The sequence below is a fragment of the Vombatus ursinus genome, unplaced genomic scaffold, assembly GCF_900497805.2.
Source record: "Vombatus ursinus unplaced genomic scaffold, bare-nosed wombat genome assembly UNPS02009770.1, whole genome shotgun sequence".
NCBI classification, from domain to species: domain Eukaryota; kingdom Metazoa; phylum Chordata; class Mammalia; order Diprotodontia; family Vombatidae; genus Vombatus; species Vombatus ursinus.
In genome coordinates, this window is record NW_020949548.1 from 18,073,205 (window position 1) to 18,088,053 (window position 14,849).

General features: G+C 35.6%; 1 protein-coding gene across 3 annotated transcripts in view; it reads right to left on the reverse strand.

Annotated features, from left to right (window-relative positions):
• The window catches only part of PIK3C2A (phosphatidylinositol-4-phosphate 3-kinase catalytic subunit type 2 alpha), a 152,865-nt gene that overhangs the window by 27,502 nt on the left and 110,514 nt on the right, over positions 1-14,849 (reverse strand). For all 3 annotated transcript variants that reach the window (XM_027852554.1, XM_027852551.1, XM_027852552.1), the window contains exons 20-22: positions 11,909-12,013; positions 9,914-10,006; positions 3,432-3,561 (exon numbers count right to left, since the gene is read on the reverse strand). In XM_027852554.1, coding sequence (XP_027708355.1) covers positions 3,432-3,561; positions 9,914-10,006; positions 11,909-12,013 — 328 coding nt within the window. The remainder of the gene's footprint in view (positions 1-3,431; positions 3,562-9,913; positions 10,007-11,908; positions 12,014-14,849) is intronic.

Consider the following 14,849-nt stretch of genomic DNA (forward strand, 5'->3'; position numbering starts at 1 on the left):
TGAATGTGTATTCAATGTCTTTCCTGATGGAATTTAATTTCTTTTAGGTAGAGACTATTTAAGTTTTGCCCTTTAATTCCCAGAGTCTAGTACAATAACTAGAGAGCAGATGGTATTTAATAAATGCTTTCTGATCTACTGACTACTCTTTCTTAATGATAATCCACAATTAACTTCAAAGACATAACACTCTTTGGACTCTCCATTTACCTCTTTATGTCTACTTTACTTTTTTATTTGGCTGGGTCCTCAACCTCTTTCTACCCCCAACTGTGGATGTTCCCCAGTTCAATTTTGCAAACATTTATTAAATACCTTTATTTATTAAATTAATTAAAAAAATCAAGAACACTGGGGCAGCTAGGTGGCGCAGTGGAGACAGCACTGGCCCTGGAGTCAGGAGGACCTGAGTTCAAATCCAGTCCCAGACACATAACACTCATTAGTTGTGTGACTCTGGGCAAGTCACTTAACCCCAATTGCCTCACCAAAAAAAAAAAAACAAAAACAAAAACAAAACCAATAACAAACATCTTATGTAATGGAAAAAAGTTAAAGGTATTTCCAAGAATACCAGGGATAAAGCAACAAAGGTGTCCATTATCACCCCTACTACGTAACACAGTGTTAGAAATGCTAACTATAGTAATAAGACAGGAAAAAGAAATTATGGTAAGAAATACAGAGAGAAAATAAAACTATTGTTTTAGGCAGATGATTTGATGGTCTATCTAATGAATCCTAAAGTCAACCAAAAATTAATTAAAACAGTATATGAACTCAGCAAAGTTGCAGGATATCAAATTAAGTGCCTAATATTCACAAGGCACTGTGCTAGATGCTGGGAATTCAAAGACAAATATAAAAGCAGTCTCTGCCCTCAAATTTATATTCTATTGGGTCTTGTCCTTTACTTCTTCTCTTCCTTGACTTCACTCCTCCTCATGGCAATCTCATCTTAATTCCATGATATATACTGATACAGTTGCCTACCAAATCTGCATGTTGTAAGCTGACTTCTCTTCAGCACTCTGGATGCATATCTCCAAAAGTATTTAGGACCTCAATTATTTTCCCAATGATAGTTCAAATTAAACAGGTTCCAAACTGAACTCACTTTTCACCTAAAGTCTTACTTCTTCTAAATTTACTATTTCTGTCTCTGACACTACAATTCAGAGTTCCACAGTCAAAATTCTGGGGTTATATTTGGACATGAGGTAAAGAGTAAGGGAAGAGTCAATCAGTTGCCATATACTTTATTTTATTTCTGCATCATCTCTCACATGTATACCCTTTTCACTAATCCCAGTGTCACTGCTCTTGTATAGATCTACATGTCTACTTTTCAGGACTTCTAAATAGCCTTCTAACAGTTCTTTCTCCTACCTCCAATTGATCCTTCATTATACTGTCAGAATAATGTTTCTTATGTACAGATCTGGTTAGAATATGACTCCATTAAAAAAAAAAAAAACACCAATGATTCCCTATTACCTTCCAAATACTGTTCAACCTCTTTGGTCTGGTATTTCAGGCTCTCCACAACATGACACAACCCTACTTTTTCAGCTTTATCTCACATTTCTATAGTCTATACATTCTAGACTCCAACCAAACTGGATAATTCTCTGCCCTTCCCTCCCAGATAAATACTATGGGCAGATCCCACTATGTCTTGGCAGGAAATATGTTTCTCATTACTCACACTCCTTTCTCTTGCATTTTGAATTCCAACCATCTTTTAAAACGCAAATCAAATTCTAATTTTCAGTGCTTTATCTCCCTCCCCTTTCCAAGCAGACCATAATCTTCCCCTTCCACTCACACTTCGTTTATTTTAACAACCAGTGTTCGAAGCAGGTAGGTGGCTCAGTGCATAGAGAATGGGCCTGGTGTCAGGAAGACTTGAGTTCAAACACAGTCTCAGAGACTTACAAGTTGTGTGACCCTGGGCAAGTCACTTAACTTCTGTTTGCCTTAATCCACTGGAGAAGGAAATGGCAACTCACTTTGGTATCTCTGACAAAAAAACCCCATGCCAAGTATTGGTGTGCCATGCTCCATAGGGTCACGAAGAGTCGGACAAAATGAGACAATAACAACAGGTAGTGATGTATTATAGCTACCTGTGTTTAAATACTAAACTCCTTGAAGGAAGAAAATAAATCTCAACTAGACTATGATTTAACCAAGCAAATGCCTAGTATATAAGCAGGTACTTCAAATGACTGTTGTATTTATTGTTGTATTATCCATATTTTAATCTCATCTAGATGCTTATATAACCCTGTGAGACAGCTGATGTATTATGTCCGTGTTCAAGAGAATAAGCGGCTTGTCAAGGCAAAGAAGAAAGGATTTTTTAAAAATTTCCATATTCTGGAGGCATAAGAAAAAGAACATAGTACAAGAGAAAGAAAGAATGAACAGAAAGATAGGAAGAGTATCCAGACATTGTGGTAACAAGAAAGACGAGAATGGATAGTTTCAGGGCAGCTAGGTGGTGCAATGGATAGAGAACTGGCCTGGAATCAAGAGGACCTGAGTTCAAATCCAGCCTCAGACACATAATACTTCCTAGCTGTGTGACTCTGGGCAAGTCACTTAACCCCAACTGCCTCACTTTAAACAAAACAAAACCAAAAAAAAAAAAAAGGAGTAAAAGAATGGATAGTTTCTAGAAATAAGGGGTTGTCAACAACATCTAGTGTTAACAAGAAAACATGGAGAACGAAAACAGAAACTGTAATTGGATTTGATAACTAGGACCTGTGAGAGTACAATGTCTGCAGTGGGAGATATGGAAAGATAGATGTCTTGGGCTTTAAAAAAATGTATAGAGAGGAACTGATGTTGGTAGGTATAGATAAATTAATTCAAGAAATGTGATATTGAAAAGAAAAAAGTAATTTAGCTATAGATGGTAGCAGAGTTAAGCAGGAAAACTTACAAGACCAAAGAAAAGTGCGTTTTCAAGGATAGATGAGTCAACAAAAAGTTTGAAGATGCTACTGGAAGAGAAATATGCTTAAGGTTTCAGGATCAGATTCTCTGGGAACTAGAACAGAAGTATATTTTATTGAATGAAAAAAAAATTAGGTAGTAAAAAGAAAATGAGGTCTGCCCTTGATGTATGAAGATTGATAAAAATGAATATTGTCTTTAGTACAAATTATATGTCAAAAATTAATTTAACTTCTAAATATAAAAGCAATTCAGCTAAACTCTCACATAATATACTCACTACATTTCAGTGAGCTAAACAGATAGTTTTTATTAAAGAGATTATACTGTTTTATATTTCTTCAGGCAAAAGAAATCCAATATAAAGAACAGAAGACTAATAAATGAGACAAAACTAATGAAATCTTGATGTGGACACACAGAAATGGGAAAATTGGATACCAGATACAAACTAATAAGTTCACCTCTATCTTTGCCTGTAGAAAGACACTTGAAAATGACCATTCTCAGATCCAGTCCCTCTTTTAGCCAGATCTTATCCATAATCTTTATCATTTGTAAAGCCAACATATCTTGTCGTAGATCTTCACCAACCTTAAAATGAAAAGAAATAAAAGGACCACTCTTTTAGAAGTCTTAATAGACTAATGTCTTTAAAAGCTGAGAGAAATTCACTTAGAAGTGCTTTTCAAAAAACAATTAAACTTTTCTTCAGGATTTTAACAATTATTCCAAGGGCAATGAAGGGAAGAGAAAAAAAGAGGATAAAAATTTCTTTAATTCTTCTATAGGACCCAGCATATAAGCAGCATAATCTAGATTTGACCATCTTGACAAATAATGTAGATAAACAATTTTTTTATCTATTTCAATCTATAGTTTCCTATTAATAATTTTTTACATGCAAAAACATCTTAAAAACTCACAAAAGCCTTCATCTTTGAAGCTACTTCTAAAGGAGAAGGGAAAGAAGAATAAGAGGTCCAGAGTAGGCAGAACTTTGAGCAAGACTGACAGAGACAGAACAAAAGTGTTTTTCTTTGCTTTTTGTTGCTTATTAATATTTGGTTCTTCTGTTAAAGCTTAGAATTTGGGGGTGAGAATTAGCCCCTTGTTTTATAATTTTATTTTGTTTTTCATTCTTGTGGATAATTACTGTTGATAACTTCAAAATTCATTAAAAAAAATTTAAGTGCTTGTTTCTTAAAGTAGAAGTCAGGAAAACCATTAAGTCTACCCATAGGATCATATAAGAATTACTCATGGATAAAAGATATGATCTCCTGCTATGAATAGGATAATAAGATAGAAGAAATTGAGTGGACAATGTGGGAGAAAGGAGCTGTGGCTCCATATATGGGTGAGGTAGCAGTAAAGGGAAGGCCTATGATCAAAGTTCAAGCATTATCTTTTTAGACCCAATGAAAATGTATACCATGGGCCCTTACTAAAGGACCAAGCATCATTTCTATATAAATCTGTAAAGTACTTCCCTCTCCCCAAGCACATACTATTTTATAATATATAGATAACCTCCTGAGTAACTAAAGTTTTAGTTAAAGTTCAAGTTAAAATTACTGAAATGTCTAGCTTGGTGTAGTGCCAAATACACTGGATTGGAAGCCCAAAGATTTGTGCCCTTGAGAAAATTAATCTCTGGGCTTCAATTTTATCATCTTTAAATGAGAGTGTTAAACTAGACAACCTTCAAGTACTTATTTAGCTCTAAATCTATGACAATTACGACATCAAAGGCTCCTATAAAGTACTCTGGTGGATACTTAATGTGTAATAGAAAAAAATAATTTAGAAACAGATAGCCTAGGTTCAGATCATAGTTCTTCAACTTACTATGTAAACTTGTGGAAGATCTTTCTGGACCCCAAGGTCCTTACCTAAAAGGGTTTGAAGGAAGGATTTGAACTTAATGACTCCTAAACCTCTTCCAGTTCTAAATCTACAATCTCTTTTTATGACTTCCAATGCTATCCATGTGTTGTTCATACATTTCTCCAAGGAGGCTCTACTCATGCGGAAGGTCTTCCTCTTATTTTAACATCTTACGGGCTATCCATTTATTCTTAATCTTGATAAATGCACGACTACATCCTCAAGAATTTCTCATTATTTTGTGTACTATTGCACAGGAGTCAATGGAACTGGGCTGAAGTCAGTTAATGTTTACCATCCATCTTTCTACTGCTTTGGGTTATTCGTAATTTCAGGTCTTACAAGATTATGATTTTGATGATTTGAAGTTATGTCCACCTAACATTTTTTTCCCCCAGAATCAAGCAACATCTATTGCACGAAATCTAAACAAAAAAAGAATTCCCTATCGATGGTGAGATTCTTCAAGTGTTCTTGTTCACAGATAATATTGTAAGGAACAGGGGCAGCTAGGTGGTACAGTGGATAGAGCACAGTCCCTGAAGTCAGGAGGACCTGAGTTCAAATCTGGCCTCAGACACTTGACACTTACTAGCTGTGTGACCCTGGGCAAGTCACTTAACCCCACTGCCTAGCCAAAAAAAAAAAAAATATTGTAAGGAACAAATATCCAAAATGTTGCAAAACCTACTTAATGAATTCGACAACTGCATAAAAAAGATCAATCTAACAATTCATATAAGAAAAATGAAGTGGAAGACAAAAACACATCTGTTTGACTTGATGATGATGCTCAGTGAGACCGCTGAATGAAATTCTCCTTGCAGCCACAGAAATTTATGATTTTTTTAAAATCACATTTTTTAAGTCAGCAAGAAAAAAATCTCCTTTTTATTCTCTCCAATCACCTACTTGCCCCCATTAAGAAAAAAAGAAAAAATCCATTACAAACATGTGTAGTCAAAATACACTGCTGCATCAGCTCTGTGCAAATATATGTGTGTGTGCGTGCGCGCATGTGTATGTATATGTCTCATTTTGTACTCTAAGTGTATAAGTTAGGTAATATGTTTGTTTCAAAATTCATTCTCTGGAATCATGTTTTGTCATTACATTGATAAGAGTTCTCAATTCTTTTGAAGCGGTTTGCCTTTAGAATACTGTTGTCACCATATAAATTGTTCTCTTGAATTTGTTGACTTCACTGTATATACACAAGTCTTCCAGGCTTCTCTGAAACCATCCTCATCACATTTCTTATAGTGTGACAGAATTCCATGACATTCACATTTCTTATAGTGCAATAGAATTCCATGACATTTACATACCATAATTTGTTCAGGTATTTCCCAAACTGATGGTCACTGTGAGATTCTCATTACTTGCCACCTCAAAAACGGCTTAAAAAAAAAGAGCTCAAAAAGAGTTTGTGTTGCTTAGGATTAATTAGTTTTTAATTCTTCCCTTAATCTAGCCTCCTTTTAAATACTCCTTCTCATACTGAATGAAATGTATTTCTCTATTCAGTTGACCAGTTCAAATAACTGAGGCTCAAGAGTCAGCCACTCTCCCCCACTTCTTCTTCTGTTTGTACAAATGTATACTTATTCACAGTGATCATGAGATAATTTTCTCTCTAACCTGCCCCTCCCCCCCAAAAAAGTATTTCTCTTCCCCTCTCTTTCCATTGTCCTCTTAAGAACATGAAGGCAAAACAGAACCACTCCCAGGCCTTGTCTGATTAGATTCCTTTTATGACTCCCATGATGATGACAGGGTTCAAAGTGGATACACGTATCACATATTTGAATGTAAGCAGTTTACTCTTGCTTAGTACTTCATAATCATCACTGTTTACCTTTCTGTGTTGCTCTTAGTTTGGGAGTTTGAACTTGAAGTGCTTCTGCAGCTCTGGTCTTTTCATCAGGCACACTTACAAGTCTTCTACTTCATTAAAGATCCATTTTTTCTCTCTCCAGTACTACAATCAGATTTGCTGGGTGAGTTTTTCTGGCTGTTAAGCCTAGCTCTTGTGCTTTCTGGAATATCATATTCCAAGCTTGCTTCTCCTTTTTGGGGTGCTGCTGCTCTATCACGTGTGACTGGGATGGTAGATTCTTAGAACTTGAATTCTTTCTGGCTGGTTGCAGTACTTTGATCTTCAACCTGGAAGCTCCGGTTTTTGGCTAAAACGTCCCTGGGAGTTTTATTTGGAGATTCTTTACTCAGGTGACTGGTAGATTTATTTCCACTTTGTCCTCTGTTTCCCAGAGAACTGTACAGTTTTCTTTTAGGATTTCTTGCAATATGGCAGTTTGGAGTCATTATCTTATGGGTCTGTGTCTTCAGCTTCCCTGCTTCCATACTAGCTCTTTATGGCTGGATTCTTTTTTTTGTTTACCCATTCTTCCGGCATACTTACTGAATTCAAACCTGACATGAGGGCTGGATTCTGTGCACTTCCGAAGGAAAGGTTTGGGCTGGTTCTATTGCTGCTTTCTTTGGGTACTAGGTTTTATGTTATTCTAGGATTTCAGACCAACTCTTCAGTACTGCTGGCCTCTGTGGTCTGAATTCTACAAATTCTTGATTGGGGTTTGGATCTGAACAACAGTAAATGCCACTATACTCAGCCCGTATCAGCCAACTGTGAAATGCCATTGCTTCAAACTGACAGAACTGTAGGCTTCCCTTTGGTCTCAGACTTCCGTCCTGAGTTATCCCTCTGCGGGCTTCACATGTGGCTAGATGCTAGACATGAGTCCCTACTCTGTACTTGTGCTATAAGCCACACTACTACTGAATGCTTCCATACATCCTTCTGCATGTTTCTCAGTACGGAGGCTAAAGCTTAAAAATACTCCTTACCCTGAAATGCCACTCCTGGTTGCAGGCCCCTTCCTCAATCCTTTCTGTATCAGTGACATGGAATTGTGCAGTTGGTGACAAATCTGCCATTTGGTACCTGTTCCCACACTCTGCCTTATTATGGATCTGAGACCCCATAATGCCTGGGCACAAAGCCTCTACCTGGATGGATATGCTGGAATGCACCACAAAGCCCCATGCTTCTAGCCAAACTTTTTCCAGTGTCTGCAAACCTCTCTATTTCCTTACTCCAACTTGGAATGGAAAAATGAATCACTCTGACCTTTCCTTCTGTTTACTCATCAGAGGTGTCTTTGATGCATTTTCTGGACCTATGTGAAGGAGTTGCCTTGAGGGAGGGGAAGCTCAGCTCTACTTCCTGCCACTTTATGATCTTGGTTCTTCTGCGTTGAACCTTACGTGATTTTAATAAGAGTTATAGGAAAAACTCTGAAGAAAGTGTTCAAAGAATAAAATATTTTGTTGGAATGTATAAATAGTGAGAATATATATTCTTTAGCTCTCACAGTCAGTAATGTGACCATAGAGAAGCAGTCTTCTACAGATAGTCTACAAAGTCTAATGGTTTCCTTTGCTTGTTTCTATGTAGGATATCCTCAAGCTAAGCAGAGACTTTTTTAAAAGATATGAGATAAAGTAAACTGGTATCTCCTACTAAATTCTCAGTTGTGTTCTGTGTGGCAACTCCTTCCCCAATAAAAGCTATTTCATAATCATTTCTACTCTTTTGGAATACTCCTGTCTTTGAGATATCTTGGCAATTAATTCTTGAGTGCCTTTAAAATGTGTTACTGTCAGCACATATTTGTTCTACTGATATTTGATCAGGACTCTCTTTAAATATCTTAAAAAATGACTTTGTATATGTGTATGTAGAGGTGGAGAGAAAGTTTTGATCTGTTTTCCCTCCTCAATGGATTAACATGGCTAAAAGTTTCTTAAATAGGCTAATTCATCTTATTAAGTTGTATACTTCTACAAAATTCAAGGTGGGAAATAAAGTACTCTACCTATAAAAAATTAACAGTTTAAATCAAAAGGAAATGTGTTTGGAGAAAGTACAGTTTAAAAAACATATCATCTATCATTTTAAATTTTCCTTTGTTACTGTTACTACCTAAATCTTTCTTAATGAAAAATTAGATCACAGATATCATCATATGATTCATCTTACAGCTGCTTTCCTTCTCCATTACTAGCCAGAGCCTTGTCTTATCTAAAAATCATGAGGACTGAATAATGTCTTCCTTCTCTAGTTAGATGCTATTGTTTTTACCCTCTTACATTTCTGTCTCCTTCATTAGTACTTTTACCTGGATGGGCATTATGAGTTCAATGACAATATATGTGTATATGAGAAAGAAATGGTCTTCCTTTTCCAGACAATAACCAAGTCTATTCCTTCTATGCTTTTGTTCTTCACGAAACAATGTGTAGACTATCAGGGCTAAATCATGACTCTCTCTTAAATTTGTAAACATTCTATCAGAGGCATCACTGTGGCTTCTATTATCCTTTCTAAGGATGTTTCTGGTTATGTGAAGCTTTTCCTACACTATGCACAAAAGGCTCTGGGACATGTAATTTTAAAGACAAAGTTATTTTATACTTTCCAATATGCAGTGCTTTTCAAAGTAGAGGTACTAGATTTAGTAATTCTAAAAAAAGATATAATTAGTTTTAACAAAAATCATCAAATCACCATTTAAGGATATTGAGACACCCTAAAACACTCCATGTAAGTAATAAGTATTTTTCCATAAATATCCTCAGCCATGGCCTATGGCTCAGCCTCCATTTTTCCATCATTACAATAGGGCTACAGCCTACAGTGTTCTCTCAAGGGATAGCCAGCTCTGGGGGGGGTTCTCTTCATTTCTTTTCCTCTTATATGACTGGGTCTACAAATGACTAGAGCAATGAAGAAATGAGATACAGACAATGAGGTAGCTTATAGAATGGATAGACTCCAAAGATACTGTTAGTACAAAGTAATTTTGCTCTCCATTATAAACTTAAAGAATAACTAAGAAGAAAGAAAATATAAATGAGGCTAATAAACCCATGACACACTAAGTGAACTACATTTAAGAAGTGGTTAGAAAAACATAACCATGAAAATAAAATAACTCATTTCCTCATTTTTCTCCTAGAAAGAACATCTCACCTTAAACATGACATTGATCTCCTCCCCTAAAGGATCAGCATTCACCATTGTGACTTTCAGGGGAACTGCATTAGAACTGAAGAAGGAGCATGTCTGCAAATATAATAGGTATTAAATATGGGAAGATTAATACAGGAATGAGTATAACATCACACTAGGCATTTTCCCTTTATTTGTGTCTTTAAGTTGTTGTTTCTCCTTTGTTCTGGAAAAGGACCATGACATTAGGGAGGTGATGCTAGGACTTGTAAATGAATTGGATTTAAGTGAGGGAGAGCTGTGCAAAGTCACCAGCCTCACTTTCTCTTCTGGAAACATATGGGTCCAGTGGCAAGATACAGATCAGGATGACTGGAGATGGCCCTGGATGCAGCAGGAGACCCCTGCCTTTTTAAGCTAAGGTCTTTAATAGGACTCAGTTTGATTGAGGCAGATCCCATTCAGTGATAAGGCTAAGAGATTAAGAAATGAGGCAGAGAATGGCCTCTTTTACCTAGTCAAAAAACAAAACAAAACAAAACAAAAAAAATCAGGGAGGGGAAGACCCTCGGGGTTTCTGACCAAAACAGAAACAACTGCTATCTACATTCACTCTGAGCCAATCAGAACCCAAACAATGACCAAGTGAGGCTTGGCTTGGGATCTATTGTTGGCCAATCAATGAGAGCCAGAGAGATTAGGGTTTAAGGCAGCACCCTTAAGATAAAAAAAATCTAGCCCACAAACCCAGGATAGTTAGTGAAGTTTCAGCAATCAAAATTCACATTCCTTTGGGCAGAGCACCTACAGGTAAGGGTATGATGGAGAAAAAGCAGAGCTTTTAGCATGAAACTCCCCATATTGACTCAGTCACTTTACTATGTACCAGTAGGTCTCTGACCATCTTTTTTTTTTTTTTTTTAAATCCAGGGTTTTTTAAAAAATAAAAAAATAAAAAAGCCAGCTGAAAAAAATCCAAGGTAACAATATTTTTTATGAAACTCTGTTTTATACAACTCAGACACTCATTACTAGATTTCAACATTGTATAGTTACCATGTTAAATCAAAATGGTACAGGTGCCATATTAAATTATGTACTTTAAAAGCAATAGTTAGAAGTTTCAAATGAGCACATTTAGGCTTGATTAAATAAAAACTAACAATTATAGTTACCTAAAAGTAGAATTAACTGCCATGAATAGTAGTGGGCTTTGTTCACTGGAGGTCTTTCTACAAAAGGCTGGCAATCAATCAACCAACTATAAACATTTATTAAGTACTTACTATGTACCAGACACTGAGCTAAGTGCTGGAGTAGTAGACTAACCTACCACTTGTTGGTTATCTGGTGGAGATTCTCATTTAGGTAAGTACTGAATTAATAGACACTAAGGGCCCCTCCAACTCTGAGAGTCTAGGAATAATCTATGATTCTTAGGGTTTTCATAAATCACACTGCAGACACATAAGCTCATAACAATATTACAATGTTCACACAAGTATGAGGAAGACACTTGCCTTCCTTGCCCTTTTGGATTTCCATGCTATACACAATATTTAACACAACACCTAGAAGCAGAAGTTCTAAGTCCTAAACTAAGAAATTAAATATTCTGACAATAGGCAGAAACTCATTCATTTCATACATATCTACTCTCTTTAACAAAAGCAAAAGTTCTGAGATCTGTACATCTCAGAAGTACACTTTAATGGATTCACTGTTTTGTTTTTATTCTCATGGATGACTTCATATTCGCATTACTATTAGGTCTTTTAAAAATATATTAATTCTACAGTTGGTTTTGAATGACTTAAAATGGTCCGCTAAATTTCAGCAGGGTCTATGTGGTTCCTAACAAATAGTTATGATGAAATACGTACAAGAATTTTTCTATATCTGGGTTAAAAGTTATCCATATAATTATCAGCTACATTATCATACCTCTACCTGTCTACTGCCTTCTTTGTGTTGTTTGAAAATGTGATGCCAATATAAATGTATATTATACTATACCTTAACATTCAGTTCTTTTGCCACAAGACTTGGATTGAGAGGGAGACGACATTTATTTCTTAAGAAAAAAGATTGTACACGTTCCATGCTCCTTTGGAGCACAACCTAAGAAAAAGAAATACATCTAAACATATGTGAAATAATCAGATTGATTATCACTTTTTAATTTATACTATTTGAAACTGATCGATTTTGTTCTATAATTGCCTAAATCATGATTCTTTGTTTCTGAACTTAATTAGTTCAGAAATTCAACTATCCTGTAATGAGTTTAGAAATTTAGTTAAAATTTAGAAATGCAGTTGTCTCTCCTGGTTTCTCCCATGGGTTCTAATTCTTCTTTACAACATCACTAACGTGAAAATAGGTTTAAAAAAAAAAAGAAATGCAGTTCTCTTTGTTAATCACTATTCTATTTTTGTGTCAAAGAAAATCTGTTACTCTTGAAGAATGCAGACACCAGGGAGTCTGGTCCAGTGGCACCCTTCAAGGATGCCTGATTTGTTATCCAAAGAAGTCTGGCCCACTATCTCTAACCCTGCAGGTGGACTCAAATAATGAACATTTTTCTTCGTTATAGAAAGGCAGGAAGGAGTTTTTGCTAGTTCCTCATTCCCAATTTCCAACAAATCACATTGTCCCCCACATCTCTGCTCTATAACCAATCATATGACTTCACCATTTATGATACTGATCTCTTTTAACCAATCGTAACTTGTTCCCCACCTATGAAGTCCTAGTCTATGTTCAGCACTTCCCTAAAAACTACAAAAAGGGTAGCCATTTCCTCACCTTGGGGTCTTATGTTTGCTGAGGAGCAAAGATCCTATTTATTGGCAAATTTGTACTTTACTAATAAATTGATCATGCTCAGAACTTTGTGCTTGTTTACCTTATTTTGACCATAACATATGTAAGAGTAATACATAAAAAAGAAATACCAGTGAAGGTACAATTTTAGAAGAAAAAGAAAGATATGAAAGGAGCTAAGAAATAAAGAAACTAGCTAAAGAAATAATGTAAGAGAATGGAATTAGATTTTCTGGATTATGAATGAAGAGCTTCTAAGCAAAACTGGAAAGCATATAATGAAGACTAATAAGGATGCATTTGCTTCAGGAATTTAAACTCAAAGAGGAGAAAAAGACTCAGGTAGAGAATCTGTCAAGAGCTATAGATATGACATAGAAAGACTAGCTGTGAAGAGTCTAGTAATGCACTGGAGAAAATAACTTAAAAGAACAGCAGAAATTATATTTGTCTCTTCTACCTACACATCAAATGTGCCAAGGACAGATAATACACAAAATTAATTTGAAACATTAATGGAATGAACTAAATATAGTTCCATGGTTATCTCCAAAACTGATAGGCAAAGATTCATAACTTATACAGAAAAGGAAAGGTATACTTTGTTAAGAGGGAGTAGACTAGTTGGAAGAAAAGGAAGAGAAAGAAATGTTTCCCCTTGCCTTCATAAGATTGTCTTCAATTCTTGGCAAAATTCATGAATATCTTACAAAAGTATAATTTGTGAACACTTAAAAAAAAAAAGATACTATCACTATAAGGCAGCATGGCTTTACTAAGAACAACTTATATCAGACTGATTTCATTTCCGTATCTGATACCAGATGTGAGGAAATCTTTCATGATATCCTTGTGGATAAAATAGAAAGGAATATGCTACTAATCAGGTAAATTTAGAACTTGTTTAAAATCTGTACTCCAAGAGTCTGGATTAAAGGATTGATGTCAACCTAGAGAGAAGAATCTCTAGTGGCAATGCTGTGAGGATCTGTTTTTAGCCCTATTCTGCTCATCATTTGAAGTCAATAATTTGGACGAAAGCATAAAAGTAATGAGTGTAAATGGGTAAAATGAAGCTGGAAGAAATAGCTAATACTTCGAATGACAGAATTAGAATCCAAAAAGATCTTGATGGGTTAAAATAATGAACTAAACTTATTGTAATGAAATTTAATAAAGATAAAGTCATGGACCTAGGCTCAAAAAGTTAATTGTACAAATTCAGAACAAGTGGGATTTGGCAAGAAAGTTATTAAAATGAAAAAGACACACTTTTAGTGGTTCAATGGACTGCAAACTCAATAAGTCAACAGTATCAGCCAAAAGTTAACGTGATCTTAGGTTACATTAACAGAAACATATGTTCTCAACAAGAGTTAGTAATTCCAATGTGCTCTATGCTGGTCAGCTCAATCCACAGGTATTATATTCAGTCCTGGTTCTTTTGCCCACCTTTTTCTTCCTTTTTTGAAAAATACATTTGATTGCTACTTCTTGTCTTTATATCACACTAATAAAAGGTACTCTCCCATCCCCAATGTATACCATCCATTTAAAAGAGAAAAAAAAAATTAAACAAAACCACCTAATACAGTGACCCTTTCTGACAACACAAACAATATTCTGACCTATAATTCCCCCACACCTCTCTGCTGAGAGGTTTCATTATCTCTACTTCAGGACCATCACTTGTTTTTCATATGCTCATTTTTTGTCTGGCCTCATTTTTAGCAATATTTTAATTCATATTATTGTAATCTTTGTCTATATTGTTCTTTTGATCAGCTTCTTTCACTCTGCATCATTTCTTACTGCACAAACTATTATTCTATTATATTCACGTACCCCAGTTTTTTTCAGACATTCATTCTGCAATCAATGGACACATGGCACCGGCTTTTTTTTCTTCCTAGTTCTCTGGTTTTAGTTTTAATTCTGCTGGTCGTTATATTACTATCCTGATCACTCTACCATATCCTTTGTTGCCTCATCATCCACATGTTGTCCCTTGTCCCCTAACTGTAACCTGACCATAAGGTTCAGGGCTGGGCTGTCTCCTTTCCCCCAATAATCTAACTATAGGTAGCCTATTAGTTCTTACAAGTTTATTACCTCTATGCAAATGTTACTC